The sequence below is a fragment of the Ambystoma mexicanum genome, chromosome 7p, assembly GCF_040938575.1.
Source record: "Ambystoma mexicanum isolate Mex_15411 chromosome 7p, UKY_AmexF1_1, whole genome shotgun sequence".
Lineage (NCBI taxonomy): Eukaryota > Metazoa > Chordata > Amphibia > Caudata > Ambystomatidae > Ambystoma > Ambystoma mexicanum.
In genome coordinates, this window is record NC_090939.1 from 106097108 (window position 1) to 106119418 (window position 22311).

The 22311-nt window shown below is 46.9% G+C and overlaps 1 protein-coding gene across 1 annotated transcript in view; it reads right to left on the bottom strand.

The window, feature by feature from the left end:
* Nucleotides 1-3416: 3416 nt before the first annotated feature.
* Nucleotides 3417-22311, bottom strand: part of CCDC191 (coiled-coil domain containing 191) — a 299595-nt gene continuing 280700 nt past the window's right edge. Inside the window, exons 16-17 of the mRNA XM_069635893.1 lie at nucleotides 13354-13508; nucleotides 3417-5500 (exon numbers count right to left, since the gene is read on the bottom strand). Coding sequence (XP_069491994.1) covers nucleotides 5356-5500; nucleotides 13354-13508 — 300 coding nt within the window. The 3' untranslated portion in view covers nucleotides 3417-5355. The remainder of the gene's footprint in view (nucleotides 5501-13353; nucleotides 13509-22311) is intronic.

The window sequence follows — 22311 nt, forward strand, 5'->3', positions numbered from 1 at the left end:
TTTGCTCACAATTCATTATTTCACATTCTGCTGGTTTCATTGAGAATATTGTGAGAAACTGTTTCTCTTCCACACCTTTTGAGTTACACCACTTGCTGAATGGATTGTCTACCCTGTTCGGGTGTGTGGCCATGAACATCAGAGAAAAAATGGAATCTGCTGAACTGATGCCTTCTTGTAATTGAACATGCCTCTCTCCCAGATCGTTATTTTCCTAACCCTCACCTACCGGAACCACATTATAATTTGGAAAAACCAAAGTGTTTTATGGATTTATTCATTAACCAATCAACTTGTCTTGTGTCCCCACACGGCACACTGACTAGCTCTATGTGTTTGTTCATGTTCTTATTGCTCTCCCTTACCAAACGTTAGCTTGGTCTACCAACATGTTCAAAAGACATCAGAACTCCCAAAGGTGTGTAGGTCTGAACTCATGGGAAGCCCTCGCTGAGGAGGGCACCCCTCCCACATCTAGGTGCGTGTCTGGAGACAGAGAAGGATATAAAGCAGGAGAAGGTGCTTACCGTGAAGGGAAGGAAATGTCCCAATCTGTCATAGTGATAGAATGCATTTCTGTAAGTGGAAGAATTTGAGGCAGTGTTTCTGGGTGCAAACCGGTCAGTGCCACCTGTGACCTCAATCCCATCATCTAAAATAACAGCATAGGCACAGGCACAGTAGCTAGGGTGCGGTTGCTTTAGATGGTGCTAAAAAGATGGAGAGGCCTTAGAAATATGTGGAGGTCAATGAAGTCAAAGGAATTATTTCTGAAATAGTATTTTCTAAATAATTCCTCATTGAACAAGTTGACATGAAAGAATTAAATCTTTTAAAAAGTGACACATTCGCAGATTCATTAAGGATGATGGACTTGGTCCAGCGGGCAAGGTTTGCAATTGTTGGTAATATGAAGGGGTTTGCTTCGCCATCACACATTTAAATAAGTGTTATAAGTTGGAGTAAAGTGTGGTTTCAAATGATACATAGTGCAACATACCCAGAGACCACTGAACCACAGAGGCTGCAATGCAGTTCAGTGAGACAGCGTGAACCCGGTGTCACTATGTCCTGGAATATATTGTTGCCAAATGTCTGCAAATGTGGAGCCTAACTGGATAATCTGTCAGTGGAATGAGCAAACCTGCTGATTAATGTGCAGGGGGAGAGGTTGGATATGCATTCTGTTTGGGGTGTTTCAGAAAGATGCAATGGAAGACCCACTTGTGTGCTGGGTTGGTTTGCCTTAGTTAGCCTAGGATCTGTTGACCAAGAGGAAGTTCTGCATTGGTCCAGGTTCCTTAGTACACAGACCTGCATGCCACGTTTACATGAGGTGCTGCATGCCTTGTGTGTGAGGTGGAATCAGTCACTGCATGACTGGACCTGTGGACGAATGACGCTCTTGTGCTAAAGCACCTCAGAGATTCCTCTGAAAATCCTCTTATGGGAATATTTTCTAGATCCTCAGGGCAAGACCTCGAAAGTCCAGCCAGTGGGTTAGCTCTCAGTGTTTTCTAGGCTATAGGGGCCGGCAGTAGACTGTATTGGTAGTACTTCAGGTTGAGACCTAGTATTTGGTAATGTGCGTATGGACCTCTGATCAGCTTAACTCAAACTAGGCCCACCTCTTAAGAAGCGAGTGCATGTTTGTATGTAAAGCAGGGTTACTGTACAAACAGCCTGGAGGAGTTAGAGGATGCTGTAGAGTCAAACTAACCCGAGTCTCCTCAAATCATACAAGTTTACATATTTTATACTTTTGCAACAGTTTGAACACTCCCACATATTTTATTGCAAATCATTCCCCCCCAACGCATGATTGGTTAAACCCATGCAACAATATGTAATCTCCTATAATTCCCACACTCTCATTGGACACATTTAACTACCATCCCCTTCCAACATATCTTTGCATCAGCTCATATTTCCAGCACACCCTTTTCTGCGATCTTGCGTGGTAGGTCATGACGTCGTCTCATAGTTATACATTCACACAACAAACATAATGCATTACAAATTCCAACTGAAACATAATGCATGACACATTTCAACTGGCTGGAGATCTTTAACCATGCACATGGTCTTTGTAAGGACACTTCAACGACATAAGAAAAGGGAGGAATAAACAAGTTCCCTTTGAACTGGCAATAAATATCTTACCCGACCCAGACTTGCTGGCATACTTATTTCACACTAATCTACTCGACTACCAATTCAACACGCGTGGCCTCTGTGCACATCCTGAGAAACTAATCGAAACCCATAAAATATTTGTCAACTCTGCCCTTAAGCGTCCTTTCCACCAAGTTTATTACTTGGTCACAACCAGATGGCTGGTGTTCCCCTGACAATGACTAAAAGGCTCCACTGTACTTATTACAATAGTATTGCATCTCCTTATTACAATAGTACTAGGTCGTATGCCCTTCCTCAACCTCGCTAAACCAGTTTTCCCAGTCACACAGAGTTTATCTAGCTAACCCAGGCTTCTGGGTCTGCACAATCTCTAGCTTATGAGAGGATTCATGGCATACAGATTTCTATATTCATTATGTACCCGAACTATGCCAAACACATACCTGGCAACTCCTGGTCAACCCTGGATTGTTGAGTAAATGCACAAGGTCCCAGAAGTACCTGCAGGAAACAGGTTGCCAGGTCATGGAGACTAAGCTAACAAAGGTGTTGTATTTACCCAGCTCTTGTTGCTGATGAAGGCCTTGAAAGCTGTTGGATGAGTTTGCTGTCCTCTGATCTTGGAAGCCAACCGCGAATTGACCTAAATGAAAGCTTATTGCAAGGAACAGAGAGGTCAAATATGATCGGGCCGAGGCACTCTAGGCAGAATGTTTGAGTGTCGGTGCTAGAATCAATGGGCTTACAGATGAGGAGCTTTTGCTTTCCTGCTTGTGGGCCATCAGAATAAGAGATTGTGGGAAACAAAACAAAGATGAATTTTCTTGTGCGAAGAGCATGTAGAATCTCCTTGTTCTGTCAAAGCGCAGAAAAAGACTGGCAGTCGGTCCATGTGGGAACGAGGTGCATCCGCTGGGGTGTCTCGGGCATGCAGTGCCGAAAATGTTCTATTTAATGCTGCACAAAGAGTGTGCACTGATCCATTCCACAACCCACACCTTTGCAGGAAAGCAGATGGGACCACTTGCATCAGGGCAAACGTAGTTAAAACCAAGTCCAGCGTCCAAGCAGCATTTGAATGACAAAAGGAGGATGTGCGAAAGTTGCGATGAGATTTTTCTTAATTACTTTTCTTAGTTTGTGACTGAATTTGCTATGTAATCCTGATACCTTAAATCACAATTAGTAACTTCACTTACTTTGACATCTTTCATCTCAGTCATGGAACTGCAGCAATAGGAGCATTTTCCATATTATTAAAAACAAACACAAAAAGGTTTTTTAAAAAAGCAAACAATTTATTTTTTCACAATAAAATTAACTAGACCTCTGAACATGTTCATTGAAACTAAATCTGTTTAAAAAATGAAAGCTTTGCAAATCCCAAACCAGCTTCATTAGTGTTTCCTTCCGGATAGGTACTTGAAAAGAACATGCAGTGATTTTAACATGTTTTTAGTCCATCCATGCTCTTGCCAGATGGTGATTGCATATGGGGGGCATCTCTCCTAGGCAAGGGTCATGGGTGGATTCTAAAGTGTCAGAGCTCACGGCATGTGAAATGAGTTGGGGTGATCAGGTTAAATGGTCTTTTTACTGGTTGTGGGTCAGGAAAAGAGCACAATTGAAACTGGCATGTATGACTTTTAAATGCATTTAACAATTTGGCCTCTAAATTTATGAAAACTAAAATTCAGCGCTGCCTCACCACATGCAACCTTCGAGCTGCTAATGACCGTCTTCTGCTTGTATCACGCACCAAACTTTCCTCAAAAGAGGGTAGACCATTTTAATCCAAGCCCCCCAAAATATGGAAAAGTCTTCCAGGTGCTATGTTAAATACATTGACCCCCCTCTCTTCATTCATAACCAACTCAAAAACTCTTCTCTTCCACTCTCAGTTCACTTACCAGCGCCTGGAGTCCCCTCGCCATGTTTGTGTGCCATATAAAAGTATAATGAGCTGTGTGACATTAGGCTCAGATACTCACAGTTGCCATAGTATTGTCATTTCTGATAGAAAACACTGCACTGCTTTATTTCAGAGTAAAGGCCAAGAGATTCTGTGGGGTTGTTTTTAATCAAGGGTTCCATGTAGAAAATTACTTTTGGTAGGGACATAATGGGCATGAACAAAGGGCCTTTCACCCCGTGGTTGGTAGGAACCATGCGTCCTTGTGATGGTGACATATATGAAAGGAGTTTGTCTGTTTGTGAGTTTCACATGCTACGGAAACCACCGCCCACATTGGCACTAAGTGGGGCATTTGTTCACAGTCTTTACTCAAAGGCGAAACAGAGTGAATGGACTGGCCAGCAACGGTAGTAGGGCCAGAATAAGAATGCCAATAAAAATGGTTATTTGGGTAGAATGGGTGAAAGCAGCATGACTTTTCCAAACACTCCTGAAGCATCTGCCAGATCCTGGTGAAAAGGAAGAGTGATTGACATGTGTTTATCTAGAAGTTATCTGAGCCAATGGATCAATATTTGACATTAAAACACAGAGAGCTGACCTAGAGTCCTGAAACCTGAAGACTTTGTCCAGTCGACACTCGGAGAAGTCTAAAGTGCAAAAGAGGGTTCAAAGGCACTGCAGTGACACTGATCACTATGCTCCTTAGCCCAAGGAACCTCTTGGTGGTTGGTTATGCCTGTTTCCAAAGAGCCAGGGCTATGAACATTTTTAAAAGGTGCAGATGGAAATCTTTCTCTACGCAAAGTGCCGCCAGACATTCTGAATCCCTGGTTTTCACTCTCACACCTGATCAAGAGCATGTCCATGTTGACATCAGGGATGGGTAGAGCTTTCTCTTCTGTGGAAAGAATCTGTGTAATTGTTCTAAGTGCAAGAGAGGGATACAAGTCTGCGATTGAGCCATGTTTGTAGCCAATTTGAAAAGCCGAGATCATACAGATCCGAGAAGCTGTTCGCCACTGATGGTTGCTTTGGTTTATCACTACTTTCAGTTGGAATGCTTGCACATACTAAGGTGAGGAGGAGACTGGAATTGGGGTTAAGATTGTATTGTGCAAGCGATGACCAGACGTAAGCAATGACCGGTATAGGTTATTGCTTGCGCCAACAGTATCAGGAAAAAACAACCAGAACCTTGTCACTCATTTACTGGTATGTGGCGGGGAGCCTCTTGCCCCCTCCCCAGGTATCTTCTAGCCAAGTGTTGCATTCCATCCACCTGCTTAGTGCAATTTACATCACAGGATTCCACTCTTTCTGTAGTCGGGGAGCATTTCAGCCACCTTCTTCCGGAGCTGTTCCCGCCTTTCCTCTTTTAGTTTTTCTTCTTTCTGTGCTCGTGGGAATCGTCGCCATGCCCTTAACGCTGTCAGGATTATTCTCCTTGGGGGGGGAAAAGAATGACTAGCGTTAAATTAGGGAAAACACTCACAATCAATCCATGTTTAGAGGAGACTCTGTCCACCAAAGCCTCAACAAGAGGCAATCTGTTGTCTCTTCTGGTAAAACTGAACAGCTATGCCAGGATGATTAGTTGGCACGCATGGATAAACCCCATTCCCGCCTGCAGGAGGTCCACATGTGACTAGTCATCATCATTCTTCAATCAGGAGCAGGCATACAGCTGGTCTGGTGCCTGCAGTGTCAAGCTATTGGAAGCATGAATGGAGCTCCATATATTTTCCCCCTGGCAAACACCTCACTGTGCGTTCTTTAAAACAACGCTAGGTCTGTAGATAGGACAAAAGGACAGTAGCCGTCAGGTGATTAGAGGTCTCGTATGTCAAGTAGTATCTCATCTGCAATTGTTTTCCCTCTTAGACCCAATACTAGCCCTTTACAGTCCCCTCGGTGGGTGTTATCCTATCAGGTCACCTTCAATACTTTGAACTCAAACATGCAATGTACTAACTCATGCCCTACCCGCCCTCCCTGCTTGACTACAAGGGGCAATATCATTGAGCCCAGACTTGAAATCATTTAACAGGTTATGTGTCATCGTTTTATAGACTTATTTTGTAAACTATCATCGTCCTACAACTTCAGCCTGTGCCATTACTGCATTTGGGGGTTGGTATTACAAATACAAGACCATTCTGTTTAGTACTAATGAGTTCTTTTCTTTTTTTAAACAAGGGTTCTGTCAGTAGTAGCCAATATCCCATACAGCTAAGTCTATCTGTATCATGGCAACTGCTTATGAAATATCTCAGTACCAACACTTTGTTCCATGTCTCCAAAAAGTGTAAGTCACAATCCCTGTTCTTCCTATGATGTTTTACAATTCAGGAAACAAGTTCCACGGTATCGTGAGTTGTTGAGATGCAAATGTGTGCATATTAATCTAGTCCATTCAATAGCTTTTCCATTTAGAGGATTAAAAAGACATCAGGTAAGAGGAAAGAGCCAGGAACTAGTACACCCAAAAGCAAGCAACCACTATTCTCAACGGACTCATTGAGAACAATCAAGCTCCACTGTCACCCAAATTCTACATGACATCACTCATCCATGTCACACAAACAACAGCATCATATCCCAGGCATCTGCAAGACAGGATGGAACAAGGTGTTAGTCCATTAGGATAGCCCTGGTGTCACCTGTACATGGTCTTCGCTCCCCAACATTTACCATAAAGGAGATAAAGGACTTTAAGGAGGCCAGCTCCAGCTAGCCTGTGGAACAACCTCTAGACTTTTGGATTCATGTAGATCTACATGATGGACAGAGAAGGAAATAAATTCACATGCAATATGATGCCGCCAGAATGGGATTTTAAATAGGACGTGCTTAAAACAGCAGAAATCAACATGGCGAATCTTCCATTTCTGTCTGGGTGGTTCCTGTAGTCACACCAGCTCACAGCGTTTTCCCTCAAATGACAATTCAAAAATGTTCTTCATTTACATGTGAGACCTTCTTTGCAAATTCCTTTTAAGAAAACAAAACAAAAAAACAGCTCTTTAAGGAAAGAGAAGAAGATGCAAACGTGTTCACTGGAACCAAGGTTAATCTGTCGGGTCCAGAAATGATTCCCTGCTGAATGTGGTTCCATTGATTCAGGGTGTTCATGGGAGGATCTTCTTCCATTTGTGCCACCCAATCTCCCTTGTCTCACGAGCACCATAGGACTTGCTATTAAAATATGTGTATTTGCCCCAAGAGTACAAGTTTATAACTTCCACAGAGAAGAGGATCAGCAAGAAAAAATCAAGTCTTTGGAAAGGGGAAGAACAGGAGCCATTTCTTGCCTGTCTTGACCTGCTTCCCAAGCCTCACCAGAGGAACTCCAGAAACTCAGTCACACTTTAGCTAATATGCTTGCACCAAATCTCCTTTGGATTGGGGTTTTAATTAAGACCTTAAGGCCTATGGTTTCAGGTTAGGGTTTAAGTTAATGCTTAACCTGTAACTCCTGAAATAAAAAAACAGAACCTAGATCTTAAGTGAAAAGGGAGGAAAGGTTCAGTAGAACGTAGGGGCTCAGAATATAGCATTTAGTCTTGCTGTTTCGGTGTTTTGCGGTAAGGCTAAGGGTAAAGAGTTAGACTTTGGGTTATTATTAATAATCAATTTGGGAGTTATGATTACGTTTACTGGTTGGTGTTTAGCCCTAAAGCTAAACTTAAGCTATGAGCCTAAATTAGATTTAGGGATTGGATTTACCAAAAAGGGTATGGGATGGGTTTAGGTTTATGGGTTGTGCTTCGATATAGGGTTTATGTTAGGCTTTGGGGCTGGGTTTAGGAGATCAGGTTGATTCAGGTGTATTGTCTGGTATTAGGCTAAGGACGCAGAATCTGAGAACTCAACACTAACATAAATGATATTAAATGCATTTGCTTTAGACTTACTCAGTTCTGTCGTGAACTGATGATGGATCAATCAAAGGCCAGACACAGAGGATCTTTTTATTTTCCCCACCCGATTTATATTGAGGTTTTTTTTTTTACAGGGAGCAGGGGTTGGGAGATGAGCTTTAAAAACATTGCTGGGGGAAGCATCAATTTGCACAAAATAAACTTAGCCTTAGTCAGCACAGAAGTTCACTAGGGTGTGCTCTATTACCCAAGGAGGCCTATCACCTTACCTTTCCGGGTGAGTGTCTAACAGGGTCCCAAGGAAACGTCCTCAGGTTCTTATCAAACCAGAATCCTTTTCTATCCCTGACTTGACCCGATGGAATATTGGGTACAGTTTAGTCGACAACAACAAAAAAAAGTATGCAAATTAAATTGTCTTTCACAAAATCTCCTGTGGATTTGTGAGGCCTACAGTCTACACACTTGAACTTCCAATTCTCTTGGCTGCTTCTCAGGACCAGAGTGGGGATTACCTGTTAGATCTCTGCCAACCGTCAAGTCTGAGCTAACTCCTCAGAAGGCTAAGAGCCTCAGGCAGACAAGAGGCCACCCTACAGCTTCCATTGGCTCTGTATTAGGCTTTGTACAAGGCCTCTTGCCAACTCTCGCTTGGGGTCCAGCTGTACAGCCAAATATGACTCTTCCTCAACATCCTGCCACATGCTCATAAATAAGGAAATTAACCTCCTTCCGTCGTTCTTGTGTTTCACCTCCTCCCTCATCAGCCTCCTCTCTCCACCCACTGAGGTTCCTACTCCTCTTCTCCCACGTGCCTCCTCCTCCCCTTTTCAACTTTTGATTTTCCACTTCTCCTTCTGTACAACCTTTGGCTGCATGTTCCCATTTAGTCTGCTCTTTCCTCCCTTACTCTGGAAAGGGCCCTTTATATACTATGCTGGCACTATTCCAGTCTGGTCTGGAATCACCTTTGGATGTTTGCCTTTGGGTGAAAGGGATTGGTGCATGAGAATTAGGTCATTAATTGCAGGTGTAGCCACTTCACTATGGCAGCAATATGTGGTGATGCAATCGGAGGCTTTGACCAGCCCGGACGCCCATCGTATTTCATTACCATTACCATGGAGCAAGAGCGTGGAGCAAGCTGGCATTCGGACGATAAGTACAGTGGGTGCAGTGCTTGCTCAGGCTAAGGAGCGCCCCAAATTCCTGGCTGCAGCTAATTGTTGAGTTGTTGGCACTCGCTGTTGCATAGTGACGATTGCCGACAATGGATCTCTGACAGTCCATATGTTGTAAGTGGAGCGCAGCATGCCCAGCACCATATTGGGTCTGGTTACAGAACAGGGAGCGGCTCAACAGTATTACTGTAATTATGTGGTTTTGTGTCTATATGGGAAGCAGGGATTCTGCAAGGCAACAGCAGATTTTCTATGAGGTTTGCTTTTGTGTTACTTGAAGGGACAGTGAGAAGGAACCATCCTCTGGCAAACCCATGCCTCATCTTTGTGGCATAGAATGGTTAGCGCGGGGCTCCTCCACATGCCAGTTCAGGCTAAGCATCACACCACGTGGTGCATTACCCCGCCCTCTTGGCATCGCCACTATCGAGAGAGTCAGGCAGGGAGCTTTGTGACAGTTCCCATCAACAAAACGCATGACAATTGCTAATGTTTTACTTAAACAACATGAAGGTAGCAACAGAAATATCCAACGTGAGAATGAAAGTTAGTGTGGTGATTGATTCAGCAGGCTCAACCACATGTGAACTTTAGCAAGCTACCTGTGGCAACATCATTTAACACCTTGTACATTGGGGTAATTGTACACCCTTGTGCCAAACGTTTATATTTAAACACAAAGGAATGTATGACTATATGAAATCTTTCATGCACTTTAAGTGCTGCCACGTGAATGACAGTGATCGACACAAAAGGGTCTGACACAAAGATGTGATCAACAAAAGCTTCCTTTGGGGGCACTGAACTAATTAGGGTCAAAATAATAAGCAGGGAGCTTTTCAACTAAATCAGAGTTGTCAGGATGATGATTCTCCAGAATTGGGGCTGGTCTTTAGGACAACTCATACATTCAGGTGCTCTCAGGGAAGTCAGAGTGTCCAAACACAATGTCCTTCCGGTTCTCTGTAGTTACGAGGCCAGGGCTCTCCTGGTAGGTTAAGACAATAACCTGTATGCTTATAGTGTCGGGTTAAAGGGGTTCCTGCATCTTTCTATGGTCTTCTCAGGGGTCTCCCTCTCTTTGGTTCTCAGTCTACGGCTTAAGGGTTTAAAGCATCATTCATGTCTGGTCTTCTTGGGGTCTCACCAACTTGGTTGTCAGTCCCAGATTCCAGGGGTTCCAGCATCCTTCTTCTGACTTCCACTCCTTATCTCTTTCTTTGGTCTGCTTCTCTTTGCTTGTCCACATTCAATGGTCTTGATAATGCTTCCTTTTGTTCCACCTCCAATAGCCTCCTCCTCCTGGTCCTTACTCTTCCTCTCCTTCTGGGTCTTTCGCTTTCCCAGCTCTTTGCGTCCCTCCTTTCCCAGTCCTCAGAGTCTCCTGGGTCACATCTGCAGCCTCCCGTTTCCTTCTTACCCCTGTCTTCTGGGCCTCTCCTTCAGCCTCGTGTCTCCAGTCTCCAGCTTTCCCCCGTTCGTTCTGTTTGCTTCTCAGCCAGCTCTGAATGAGCTCTTCCTCCTCACACCTCCAGCCTTCTGGCACAGGTCCTGCCTTTTATAGGCTTTGGCTCCATCGTCCGGCCTCTCTCTGGTGTAAGGGGACTCCTGATGCGGACTGGCTGTCAGACCTAAACTGGGGTATGGTTACAGCCCTTATGTGGGACTTGGGATTGGCTAGATGCTCCCTTGGGCAGTGCCCTCTCTACCTGCCACAGCCTGGCCCTGCCTTCTAGTTTCCCTTTGGGATAAGGGAACATAGGTGTATCTCTTTAGGCAGCTGCTGTAGGGATTGAGTTGTGAACCCCACCAATTAGGATGGCTTCCAGTTTTGATGCAATGAGATTTAGGGCTAGCTAGTGCCCCCCCGTGAGTAGTCCCCTCTCTGGTTGTCACACCCTGGCCCTGTTCTCTGGGTAGACTCTCTTAGCCTATCTTCTCTTACCTCGATTAGAGTGAAGGCTTTCTATGAGGACTACCTCTCAAATTTCCTGTGCAGGTTTGGGTGCCAGTATGTAGATTTATCCGGGGGCTAAAAGTGCAGGCACTATCAGCCCCACGGAACCTATGCTCCTCGATTCCTTTAAGAGCAGGAGTGTCTCTGTTGACAATGTCTTCTGCTCGTGGCATGGTGGAGGTAGCCAGAAGAGCCAGCACCACTTGGCTTGTTGCAGTACCTTCCTGCCTCCCTGAAACTCGAGGAGAACCATCTCCGGTTCCGGAAGCACCTCAAAACCTTCCTCTTTGCTTCTGTTTTCTCCCTTCCCCTGCTGAATCCCTGACTGAAATTGCACTGGTTACCTGGCCACCATTTCCGATCTCTGGCCCAGGACCTGTCAATTCAATTGCCCACAAGCACTGCCTCCCTGGCAACCCCTGCACCTGGGGACAGTTTTCTGCCCCCCCCCCTTCCCATGCACTTGTGTGATCTGAATGACACCTGGCCTAGTAGGATCATGGTCTGCCCTCCCTTTGCCCCCCCCACCCTTTGCCTCGTCGTGCCTTGAAACACTTGTGTATAGGCGCGTTATAAATGCCATATCATATGATACCTGGCACCCTTGGCAATTGAACCATCCACCAGCAAGGTCAGCCAGAGGAATGTCACAGTACCCATGAAGCTGACGTGCACAAAGGTAATGGAGATGGCATATAGTTATATAGGTGGGGGAATGCAATCTGCAGTACTGACCTTACACACCCTCACATCTTGTCTAATCACTGTACCAGCAAATCATTAATTTGTGCTTTTTAAAGGCTTTAACACCTTGAATGCCTTAAACACAATAGGTTAACTTGATCAGAAATGGGATTTCCAGAGCATGGTGCTACATCCGACCACCATCACCTTAGCATTTCCAGATTTCAATGCAGGCACATAAGCTGCAAAGGGACCTCAAAGCAACTGATAGATGATTAAATAGATTGTTATGCACTAGTGAGATGATGCAGGCTATCTGGGTGACTAGTACAAAGAGTTGTCTGCCGAGCACTGTGCATATCTTGAAGCTGGGATGGAGCGGCAAGCAAACTACTAAAATTAAAAACATTGTTTTTAAGTTAAAAAAGGAAAAATAATACTTTCCCCCCTAACTGTGCTCAGCAGGAATGGCAAAAAGATCAAAGGTACTTATCTGCAGGCCTAGAAAGCAGATTCTACTTTAAATTGGATGGGGAAACCTGGGAATATGGGGGGGCATGTGTAGAAGGATCTCTGGACAGAGCAGTGCCTGCCACATAGAAGCAGTCCCATACATGGCAGAGGGTGCATTGGAGTGGTTATGAACGAGTTCTGTGCACAGTACTCACTGCATACAATTTCTAAAGTAACCGCTTTGAGAAGCTTTTTCTATTCCTGGCAAGCGGTTGAATGATTGTCACAAGTTGGGAATAGGAGTAAGCCAGTTGTTGGCATAGTTCGTGTACACTTTAACAATTAAAGATAGGAACACAATTGTAATACGTGTAATGCATTCTACATTTCAATTGCATTTTACTCCTCAAAACGTTTCTGCAAGAATCTTTTTTTTTTTTTTAAATGACCCCTTCTTGCAAGGCTATATGGCTCCTGCCACCCACCCAACTTGATAGTAGCAAACGAATGTACCCCAATGTTTCCTTCTCAATGATTACATTCGTCGAGGTGTAACAATATTTGATCTGGTATGCAGGCATGAACTTGGCCAACATGATCCGTTCCGATATGTAGGTGCTTATCCAGTGCTGCGATTTGCTTTGCATTCTGAGACTTGTAGAAAGCAGAACTACAAGTCGCAAAATGCACAGAAAGTGGTAGGGCTGGAGAAATACAGAAAGATTGGAATAGCTTATGTTCACAAATACGTAGGTTTCACCGGAGCAAAAGGTGGCCTAATTACAAGTACTGTGACACAACACAAGAGTATTTACCCTTTTAATCCTTAACGGGCAATGTACTAATTAGGTCAACCCTGAACCCATGGCAGCTTTGCAGTAGTGGCTAGGTCACCTAAATGCCACTGAAGTGAGATCCACATCCAAGTCATCATCCCCTGTTCCCTACTGTAGCGGGGCATACAATAAGCTGCAACAACCTTCCTAAAACCGATACCAGAAATGCATCAATGTGTGCTTATGAAGGGTTCTGAAGGATCGGCCAGCTGACTTGCAACCACCATCCTGCTGTTCAAGCTGTTATAGGGCCTACTCACAGTAAAACCACCAAAGACCCAATCAGACAGACAATGTTACTTACCTGTGGCTGTGCTCCGCTGCAATCCTGTGCTTTTCCCAGCTGGCGATCTTTTCCTCGTTGACCAGATCGGACCAGGCTAAGAAGGTCTTCTTTTTCAGGGATGCCTGAAACGAGCGGTCAGCTCGCTCCTCCAGAATGGATAGATAGTTCTTGTACTGCGTACAGACAGAAAAGGCAGGTTTACTCAGGCCTTCATTATAGAAGGATGACCACAAATAATTTTGCTCCATTTTGGCCGAGGGCACTCTTTCAAAGAGGAAACCAAATTGTTGATGAGTTTCCATTTTAGGTTTCTCCTTAATGCAGGCAGAACTACAACAACCATGCAAACTTGCACAGATAATACCTTATTAGGCTTGGAGTTTGCCTTGCATAATCAAGACAAATACAGTAAGCAGAAAGAGAACAAATAAAGCACTATCCTCGTGGCTGTTCCAATACTCAAAATCCGTAGCTTTACCTCCCTCAAACCACTGTGGAAGCCGACTACTGCCAAAGGCAAGGCCAGAAAAATGCTTACTAAGCCAGCAAATGAATCTGGAACATGGAACCTGTGGTACGCAAACCCTCGATCACACACTTATGTACTGGTGCTCCACTATTTAACTGGTTCAGAGGCCCAACAACCAGTTAGCAAGTATTAACGCCAAGGGATGGGAGCTGTGAAGGAGGGATTACCGTGAAATGATTGAACATAAAATACCCACTGCAAAATGACCAATTTTCTTTTGGTTGAATTATTTTTTTAATATTGCGGGGGCGACCCCCCACTTCCCCTTTACCCCACCGTCCATCTACTTATTACAAAAAAAAGGTACAAAAATCCCTAACAAATTCAAGGAAAAGAATTTGGTAATTTTGCAGTAGGTATTTTCGATCATTTCTGCAGATATCGTGAAGGAGGAGGCGCCATGGTCTTAGAGTACCTGGATCACCAACTTGAATTACTCTTTTATATATGGTCTCTCCCTCCGTCCCAACTTGTTGGGATAGATGACACAAGAAACGTCCAGGGAATAGTGCATAGAGAACCCATGGACACTAGCCCATCTGGCCACCGGACAGATCTCAGAGATGCGGACATGCCTTTGGAATGCTGCTGATGTTGTCTTGGATCTGATGGAATGTGCATACAGTCTCACGGGAACACGAAACCATAACAAGTGTATGCTTTTTTAATTGCATGACACAGACCATCTATCAAGGGAGGCTTTGGCAGATTGGTCAGAATAGAGAATTTGCTTGAGCAATATTTGATTACAATGCAATGATCGATGTCTAGCAGTTTCCGATGGATCACTGCCAATTTATGGAATAGGGTTAAGCTAATAGGGATAGGTTGCTTGAAGCTGGCAAAATAAAAGAACGTTGCACCATGTTGCGCCGTCCAAGCCCTGATTGTCACCCCATCTACTTGTCAAATTATTATGCAGTTTTACATGGCAGAAAGCACCCAGGGCAGGCTAATCGAGGCCATAACAAGGTGTAGAACCACAAAATGAAATGCAAAGTGACATAATTCACACGCAAATGTACATACCTGCTAGAAGAATACGATTCACAAGTGCCTGTCTGTCTTTCCCGTGCATGTGATGGCAATTAGATGGTTAGAGAGACACACATGAGGTCAATGATAATTATGGGTTTCAGATGTAGAGGTTCATTTTAGGTTGGTCCTTGCTGTCTCCCAGCACTAGGTGAGATCATAGGACGCACGGAGTAGAGGTGATGACTACTAGCACGTAAGGTGTGGAATCATGAAATGTGGTAGGGAACCATCTGAAAGATTGAAAGGCGGCGATGTGCCAGGTGATGAGCGCGAGTTAAGTCAAATGTATGATGCAATCATGTTCTCTAGCGTTCGGACATTTAGCGCTGGATATGATCAGTGATTTGGAACTGTTGAGCACTAAATTTGCATAATAGATTTTACAGCAGTGAAGATGGAAAGGTGTGAATTGTACTACTTAATTCAACCTGCACACGGACCTCCGATTTCTATGCATCTCTATTGTTGGTTCATCTTTGAATCTCTTTGTGTGTGGTCTTATGTCTTGTAAGGTCCCTGTTCTAGCTTTTCATTCTTTCATTCTTTCTTTCTGTTTCATGAGAAGTCTTTCTACTTGGTTTCTCATATCAAGCGGAAAGATGTGTAATTCCTGCTCTCTGGACAACGGTACTCACCTCTTTGGTTGAACCAATCGATTTTATTTCTTACCGATTTTATTTACCGGAAAAGCAGGTAGCTAAGGGGTTTGGTGTTGGGTATATAGAAAGGGGGCATTTCACAGTAAAACAAAAATCAGTTCAAAAGTATGTTGTTTTTATCCACAATCAAAAATGTTCGGTGTTCTCATATGGAACCCTGCCCAACACCCACATTGAACAAGAATTGGCAAAGTTGAAATTGTCCAATTGTTTGCTGTTGTTGTAATATCTAGGTGGACATGATCAACAAATGCCTAGCCTCGTTGGCTGAACGATGCATACCAGCGTGGTCACACTTTCCAGTCTTATTGCAGCTTCTCACCCCAACACCCTCAGTCTAGTGTCCAAACTGATTCCCAGAGGCTCAGGAATTTGTATTAACTGGCTGCTTTGAATCTTCTCGACCGTTCAAAAGGTCAAAGATAGATTATTAATGAATTGCCCAGCAAAGTTTGAACTTTTCCTGCAAGCAGAAAGATGGGTACAATTATTGGGTATACATCACTAGTAAAGAGTCAAATTGCGGATCAATAATTCAAGATGGATTTCCATGACCTGGAACATCCCTGTATCTCCAAATCTCAAACCGTTTGATGTGACAAGTCATTTATAAGGCGCCTATACACAAGGGTTTCTAGGCGCAAGTTTACCAGCACGGTTTAGTTTAACGTGCACATGCGAAAACTTGCAGATCATACAGAACATGGATGTTTCCAGATGCACTCGGGCAATATGCCACTGCACATCTGTTCTGTTTGAACCCTGGTGCCATAGCTCTACGCATCTCTGCCTGCCAGACTCACATGAAGTCCCGGATGCCTGTGAGCTTGCTGTGCTTTAAGGACGCAAAAAAATGAAAAACTGCTTAAGGTTACCTCCTTCCTTCAACTCCTCTAGTCAGTCGTTCTCGGCAATAAGACAGGGAGATGGCGCCTGCCTGTTCAAGCAGTACAAAACCTAGAAGGTTCACCTCTTCCCTGTCTTTTTTCCCACAGATCCACTGTCAAGATACAACACAGGATTTCAACCGCCTAAGGATGCTAAAAAAGCTTTACCGTTTACAAAGCACACTCACAAGATTCTGGTGGTTAATAGATTCACACCTCCACTAAACCCTCCTAAACAGATGACAATGGGCCTCATTACAACCCAGGCGGTAAGGGGTTTACGGCGGCGTAAACAGCGCCGACCCTTACCGCCTGATTCCGAGGTCCCTTAGCGCCATGGAGGATTTAACACCTGCTTTTAGCAGGTGTTAAAATCCATGGCGCTAAGGGACCTTGTTGTTAATTACGCCACCGTAATTCACGGTGGCGTAATTAACGCCTTCCCCACTCCCATTATGCCCTATGGGGCAAAAATGGGAATGGTAAATGGGTTAATGGGGACTTACCTCCCCGCCAACCTCGGAATGGGGCGGTAAGTCCGCCAACCACCATGGCGTAAACGTACGACCCAGGAGGTAACTTACCGCCTGGGTCGGGGGCGTGGCTTGGAAGCCATGTGAAAGGACGTGCCTGTACGGGAGGTCCCGCTGATCCGTACATAATCCGACTGATACCGCGCAAGGACCGCTGTGATTTGGCAGAAAGTGGGAAGACTGTGAACATGAAGTCCGGCTGCACGCGAGGACACATTTTTACACGGGTTCGTGGTGCGCACGTGTACTTAAGAGCCGAATGAAGCACTGGTGGCGAGATCACGATTGATGACAAAATGGCCGCCGCTTGACGAGGGGACAAAGGAGCGGTAGATTGGGACCACAGCATACGTGCGCCCTCTCAGCGGAACGAAGGGGGGAGCGCGACCTGGCCCATCTGGGGGTGCGCCGTACAATAGCGGTGCCCGAGGCTGTGGGGCGAGCTGGGACTCTCAACTGAGTCGTGGTGTATGGGCACGGTGCCTCCCTGGCCTGGACCGGAGAGCGGCCAGAAGGACGCTCCTGACTGGAGATATGTCGAGCAAACCTCTGAGGGCGAAGAATAAGCAGCCTACGCTCGACGAATACGCCAAGACGTCGCCCGGCCTGGAAGGTGCCAGGAGCAGGGATAAAGCTCAGACCAAGGAGATGGCCGCCGGGGGTGCGAACCAAGAGGTTCTCGCTGCGATCGCGGACCTGAAGGCGACGTGGGAGACCAAGCTCCAACTTGCTGTGGTCGAATTGAAAACTGCGTTGGAACTACAGGTCGGGGCGGTGCAGGAGGACGTGAACCTCCTGAGGCAGGATGTACGAGCCCTTGCTGAGCGCACGGAAACTCTGGAAAAGGAGATGGGCCCTACCGTGGCGGACTGCACTGCATATAAGAGCGATATCCATGCCCTGGTGCAGCGGGTGGGTAACTTGGAAAGTAGGGCCGAAGAGGCGGAAGGACGCGCTCGGAGGAATAACGTTCGCATCGTGGGCCTGCCGGAGGGGGCTGAAGGCCAGAACCCCACAGAGTTTATCGAGAACTTGCTGCTGCAGGAGATCACTGGGGGAGCCCTGTCGCAGGGGTTTGCGGTGGAGAGGGCGCATAGGGCCTTGAACAGAAGACCACCGCCGGGGAACCCACCTAGGCCTGTGATCGCCAAGATCCTTAACTATCGGGACCGGGAAAGGATCCTTGAGCACTTTCGTAAGGGGGGCACCATACAGCGAGGAGAGGCGACCATCACTGCTTACCCCGACTACACCCTGCAAGTGCAGCGTAGTCGCATGAACTTTGGGGCGGTCAAGAGGCGATTGCGGGCAGCGGGGTATAAGTATATGTTGCTTTACCCGGCCAGATTGAAGATATTCTTTAAGACTAAGACACTGTTTTTTGACACTCCGGAGGAGGCCATGGAATGGCTCGATGCACAAAATTGTCCTCAAGAGCCAGATGAGCGGATGGCGGATGGAACGGGAAGAGATAAGTGACGCTGCGGGCCCGTTTGGGCGATGAATATTGGGACTGGAATATAGTCGGTGGGACTTTGTTATGGTAGTGTATGCGTTAGGACTTCGAAACATGGTCCATGTGTGCGGATACGGTAGTGTGGGAGGGGAGCCTCCGGGGACTGTTCTTTGTACCCCAGTTTGAGTCTAGGTTAGTCACGGTGTGTGGGGTGACACCCTGTCGGGTTCTCTACTTGGGTTCCAGAGGGAACCAAACACAGGGATGCCTGAGATCCAGGGATGGAGCTGGGCAGTTGGTTGGGGTAGGGGGGTGGGGTGGGTCAGTTTTTATATGAGCCTGGGAGAGAAACTGGGGATGGGGGCCCTTGCGGTAGGGGGGAGGCGAGTGGACCTGGGAGAGGGATGGGAGCTACTGATGCACATTGGGGGACCTTAGGATACTAACGTGGAACGTTAGAGGGCTTAACATCTACCATAAGCGTAACAAGGTCATGTTGTACTTAAAAAGACAAAAGATAGATATCGCCTTGTTACAGGAGACACATCTGACACGGGATAAACTGGAACTGGTGGGGAGAAAGTGGAGAGGGACTGTAGTCGGATCTACATATTCTGCCTATGCTAGAGGTGTGCTGATTTGGGTTGCACCACATGTCCCGTTTAAGCTACTTGGGGAGGTTGTGGAGTCTGATGGGAGGCTGGTCATGGTAAGGGGGCTTGTGGAAAATAAAGTAGTGTGCGTTATAAATACCTATGCCCCCAACCGTGACACGGCGACATACTTCAGGTCACTGACCACTAGACTGGGTGAGGGGATGGGGGGGTCCTGTGATTTGGGGAGGGGACTTTAATTGTGTACTAGACCCCAAGGAGGACAGGTCAGATGACAGGGTGGACAGGCCCAGCCGGGCGGCTAGGGTACTGCAGGCGCTGCTGGTAGACCTTGGCCTGGCAGACGTGTGGAGGACGAGACACCCTGGCGTGAGGCAATATTCACATTACTCGGCCCCGCACCAGTTACACACAAGGCTGGATTACTTTTTCGCCACTCCGGACGTTGTCGCGGAGTGTGACCAGATAGACTACAGGGCGAGAGTCCTTTCGGACCACTCGCCCCTGGTCATGCGTTGGCAGCTTTGTCCCCCACGTGCGCGTATTCCAACATGGCGCCTTAGGGCGGAAGCGCTCAGGGATCCAGTCTTCAGAGAGGAAGTGAGGGAGGTGATTGTTGCTTATTTTGAAGCGAACACAGGCAGCGTCAAGTCGGCTGGTACTTTGTGGGAGGCCTTTAAGGTTGTAATGAGGGGGGTTGCCATTGCTAAATCCAAAGGATTAATGGGAGGAGTCCTGGCAGATCTGCGTAGAGCCGAGATTGAGTTGGAGAGAGAGCTGGGGGAGGGAGGGACGGACATGGAGGAGGTCATTAATCTGCAACAGAGGTGCGCAGAACATTGGGACAGGCTTTGTAATCTGAATTACAGGAAGTACATTGAGAGGTTGCATGCCGGGGGAGACAAGACGGGCAGGCTTCTTGCTTGGCTGTATAAGAGCGAGACCCCAAGATCCCCGATCCGATCAGTTATCACTGAAAAGGGAGTGGAGCAGGACACCCAGGAAGGGGTGAATGTAGCATTCGCAGAATATTATCAAGCATTATATGAGGATCGAGAGGGGGAAGCCGGGAGGAGATAGAGGTAGTACTTGAAGATATAGGCCTGCCCAAGATAAGTGACGAAGAGCGAGAGGAGATGGATGCTCCGATCACTCTGGAGGAGCTGCAGGAGATTGTGCGGCAGCTGCCCACTTGTAAGGCCCCAGGTGCAGATGGGTTCCCCAGTGAATTTTATAAAGCGTATGGGGAGGAGGTGCTCCCGCCCATGCTGGAGATGTTTAATGAAGCGTTCGAGGTGGGGCGGCTGCCGGAATCACTCAGGGAGGCGATTATAGTACCGCTCCCCAAACCCAATAAACCGGGGCATGATTGTGGCTCCTACCGGCCCCTGTCGATGCTGAACCAGGACAGCAAGATCCTGACAGCGGTCCTGGCGGCCAGAATGCGGAGGGTAATAGGCAAGCTGATCCATCCTGACCAAACGGGCTATGTCCCGAACAGGAATATCACTCACAATCACAGGCGCCTTCACAGGGTGGTGGAATGGGGGGGCAGTGAGGACAGCGAAATGGCAATAGTGGCGCTGGACGCGGTTAAAGCGTTCGACTCCGTCCGATGGCCATGGCTGCTGGCGGCTATGGGGCAGTTCGGACTGGGACCATGCTACATGAGGTGGGCCGAGCTATTATATAGTGCGCCTCTGGCTAGGGTCCGTACGGGTGCAGTAGTGTCAGACAGATGGCAGTTAGGCAGAGGTACCAGGAAGGGATGTCCTTGGTCCCCAATGTTGTACATACTGGCCCTCGAACCCTTAGCAGTTTACCTCCGGCAGCAGTATGATCCGGTGGGCATAGAGGTGGGAGGAGAGTGCCATCTTATATCCCTGTATGCAGACGATATGCTGTTATACTTGAAACATCCGGAAGAGAATTTGCAGTATATCTTGGAGGTATTGGAGAGGTACGCCTGGTTGTCCGGCATAGCGGTTAACCCTCAGAAATCCGTATTATTCCCGCTGGGCAGTTATGTGGGGATACCGGCGGAGAGGTTGCCGGTGCCGCGGATTCCGTGGGCAACAAGCTCCTTCCGGTACTTGGGCATTGACGTGTATCACACGACCGAGGAAGAACACAAGTATAATTCTAAACTAGCTGTGGGAAAGATTGAGAGGTGCATGAGGTTCTGGGAAAGATTGCCTTTAGCAATGATGGGTCGCGGAGCTATGCTTAAAATGGTGGTGCTGCCCAGGCTCCTGCATTACTTTAATAACATCCCGTTTATGATACCTAGGAAGTTTTTCGCTAGGTTACATAGCGTGTGTAGGAATTTCCTGTGGCACGGCACGCGCAACAGGGTCGCATTATGGAAATTGCAGAACTCTTACGAGAAAGGTGGCGTGAAGCTGCCGAACTTTGAGGCCTATTATATCGCGGCGCAACTGCAATATGTGTCCAGGTGGCTTTCAGATGAAGAGACCCCCGAACATAGGCTGCTAGGGAAAGACTGTTCCCCCTTCTATCTGCGGGAGGTGATTTGGGTGACTGGCTCATGGATGAGAGAGCGTCCTAAGATGCTGGCCCTTGGCAGGAACATATGGCGGCGTGCCTGTCGGATGATGGGTGACCCCTCGCCGTGTATGCCGCAGTTCCCTCTGATCGCCCTGGCAAAGGAGGACGGGCAGCTGAGAACTATTATCCGGACGTATTGGGAGTCAGTGGGATTGATTACAATGGGCGACATCTGGCAGGATGGGACCCTGATGGAGTTCGATGAACTGGAGGCAGGGTCGGGACTACACAGGGGTCAATATGTAACATATCACAGGGTGGTCCGGGAGGTCCGGAGCACGTGGCCCGAATCTACTTTGGCCGATGAACCGGATGCCACGCTGGAGACGATGTATGACGCATCAGAGGGCGGACACGAGGTCTCTAGGTTGTACGAGATGTTGATGACAAAGGTCGGGAAGGATTTAGGGCACCTGAGACTGGAGTGGGAAGCGGAGATGGGGGCCCTGATGTCGGATGGGATGTGGGAGCGCGCCCTGGGGTACCACAAAAAGGTATCGAGGAACGCCAGGTTTAAGCAGATACAGCTCTATATTACGCACAGGGCATATATGACCCCCCTTAGAATTTCCAAATTCCTAGTTAGTGGGCGCCAGGCGTGCCCCAAGTGTAACGAAGAGAATGCGGACATGATACATATGTTCTGGGCGTGCCCAGTAATTGCAACTTACTGGGGTGAAGTGGCGCGGAGG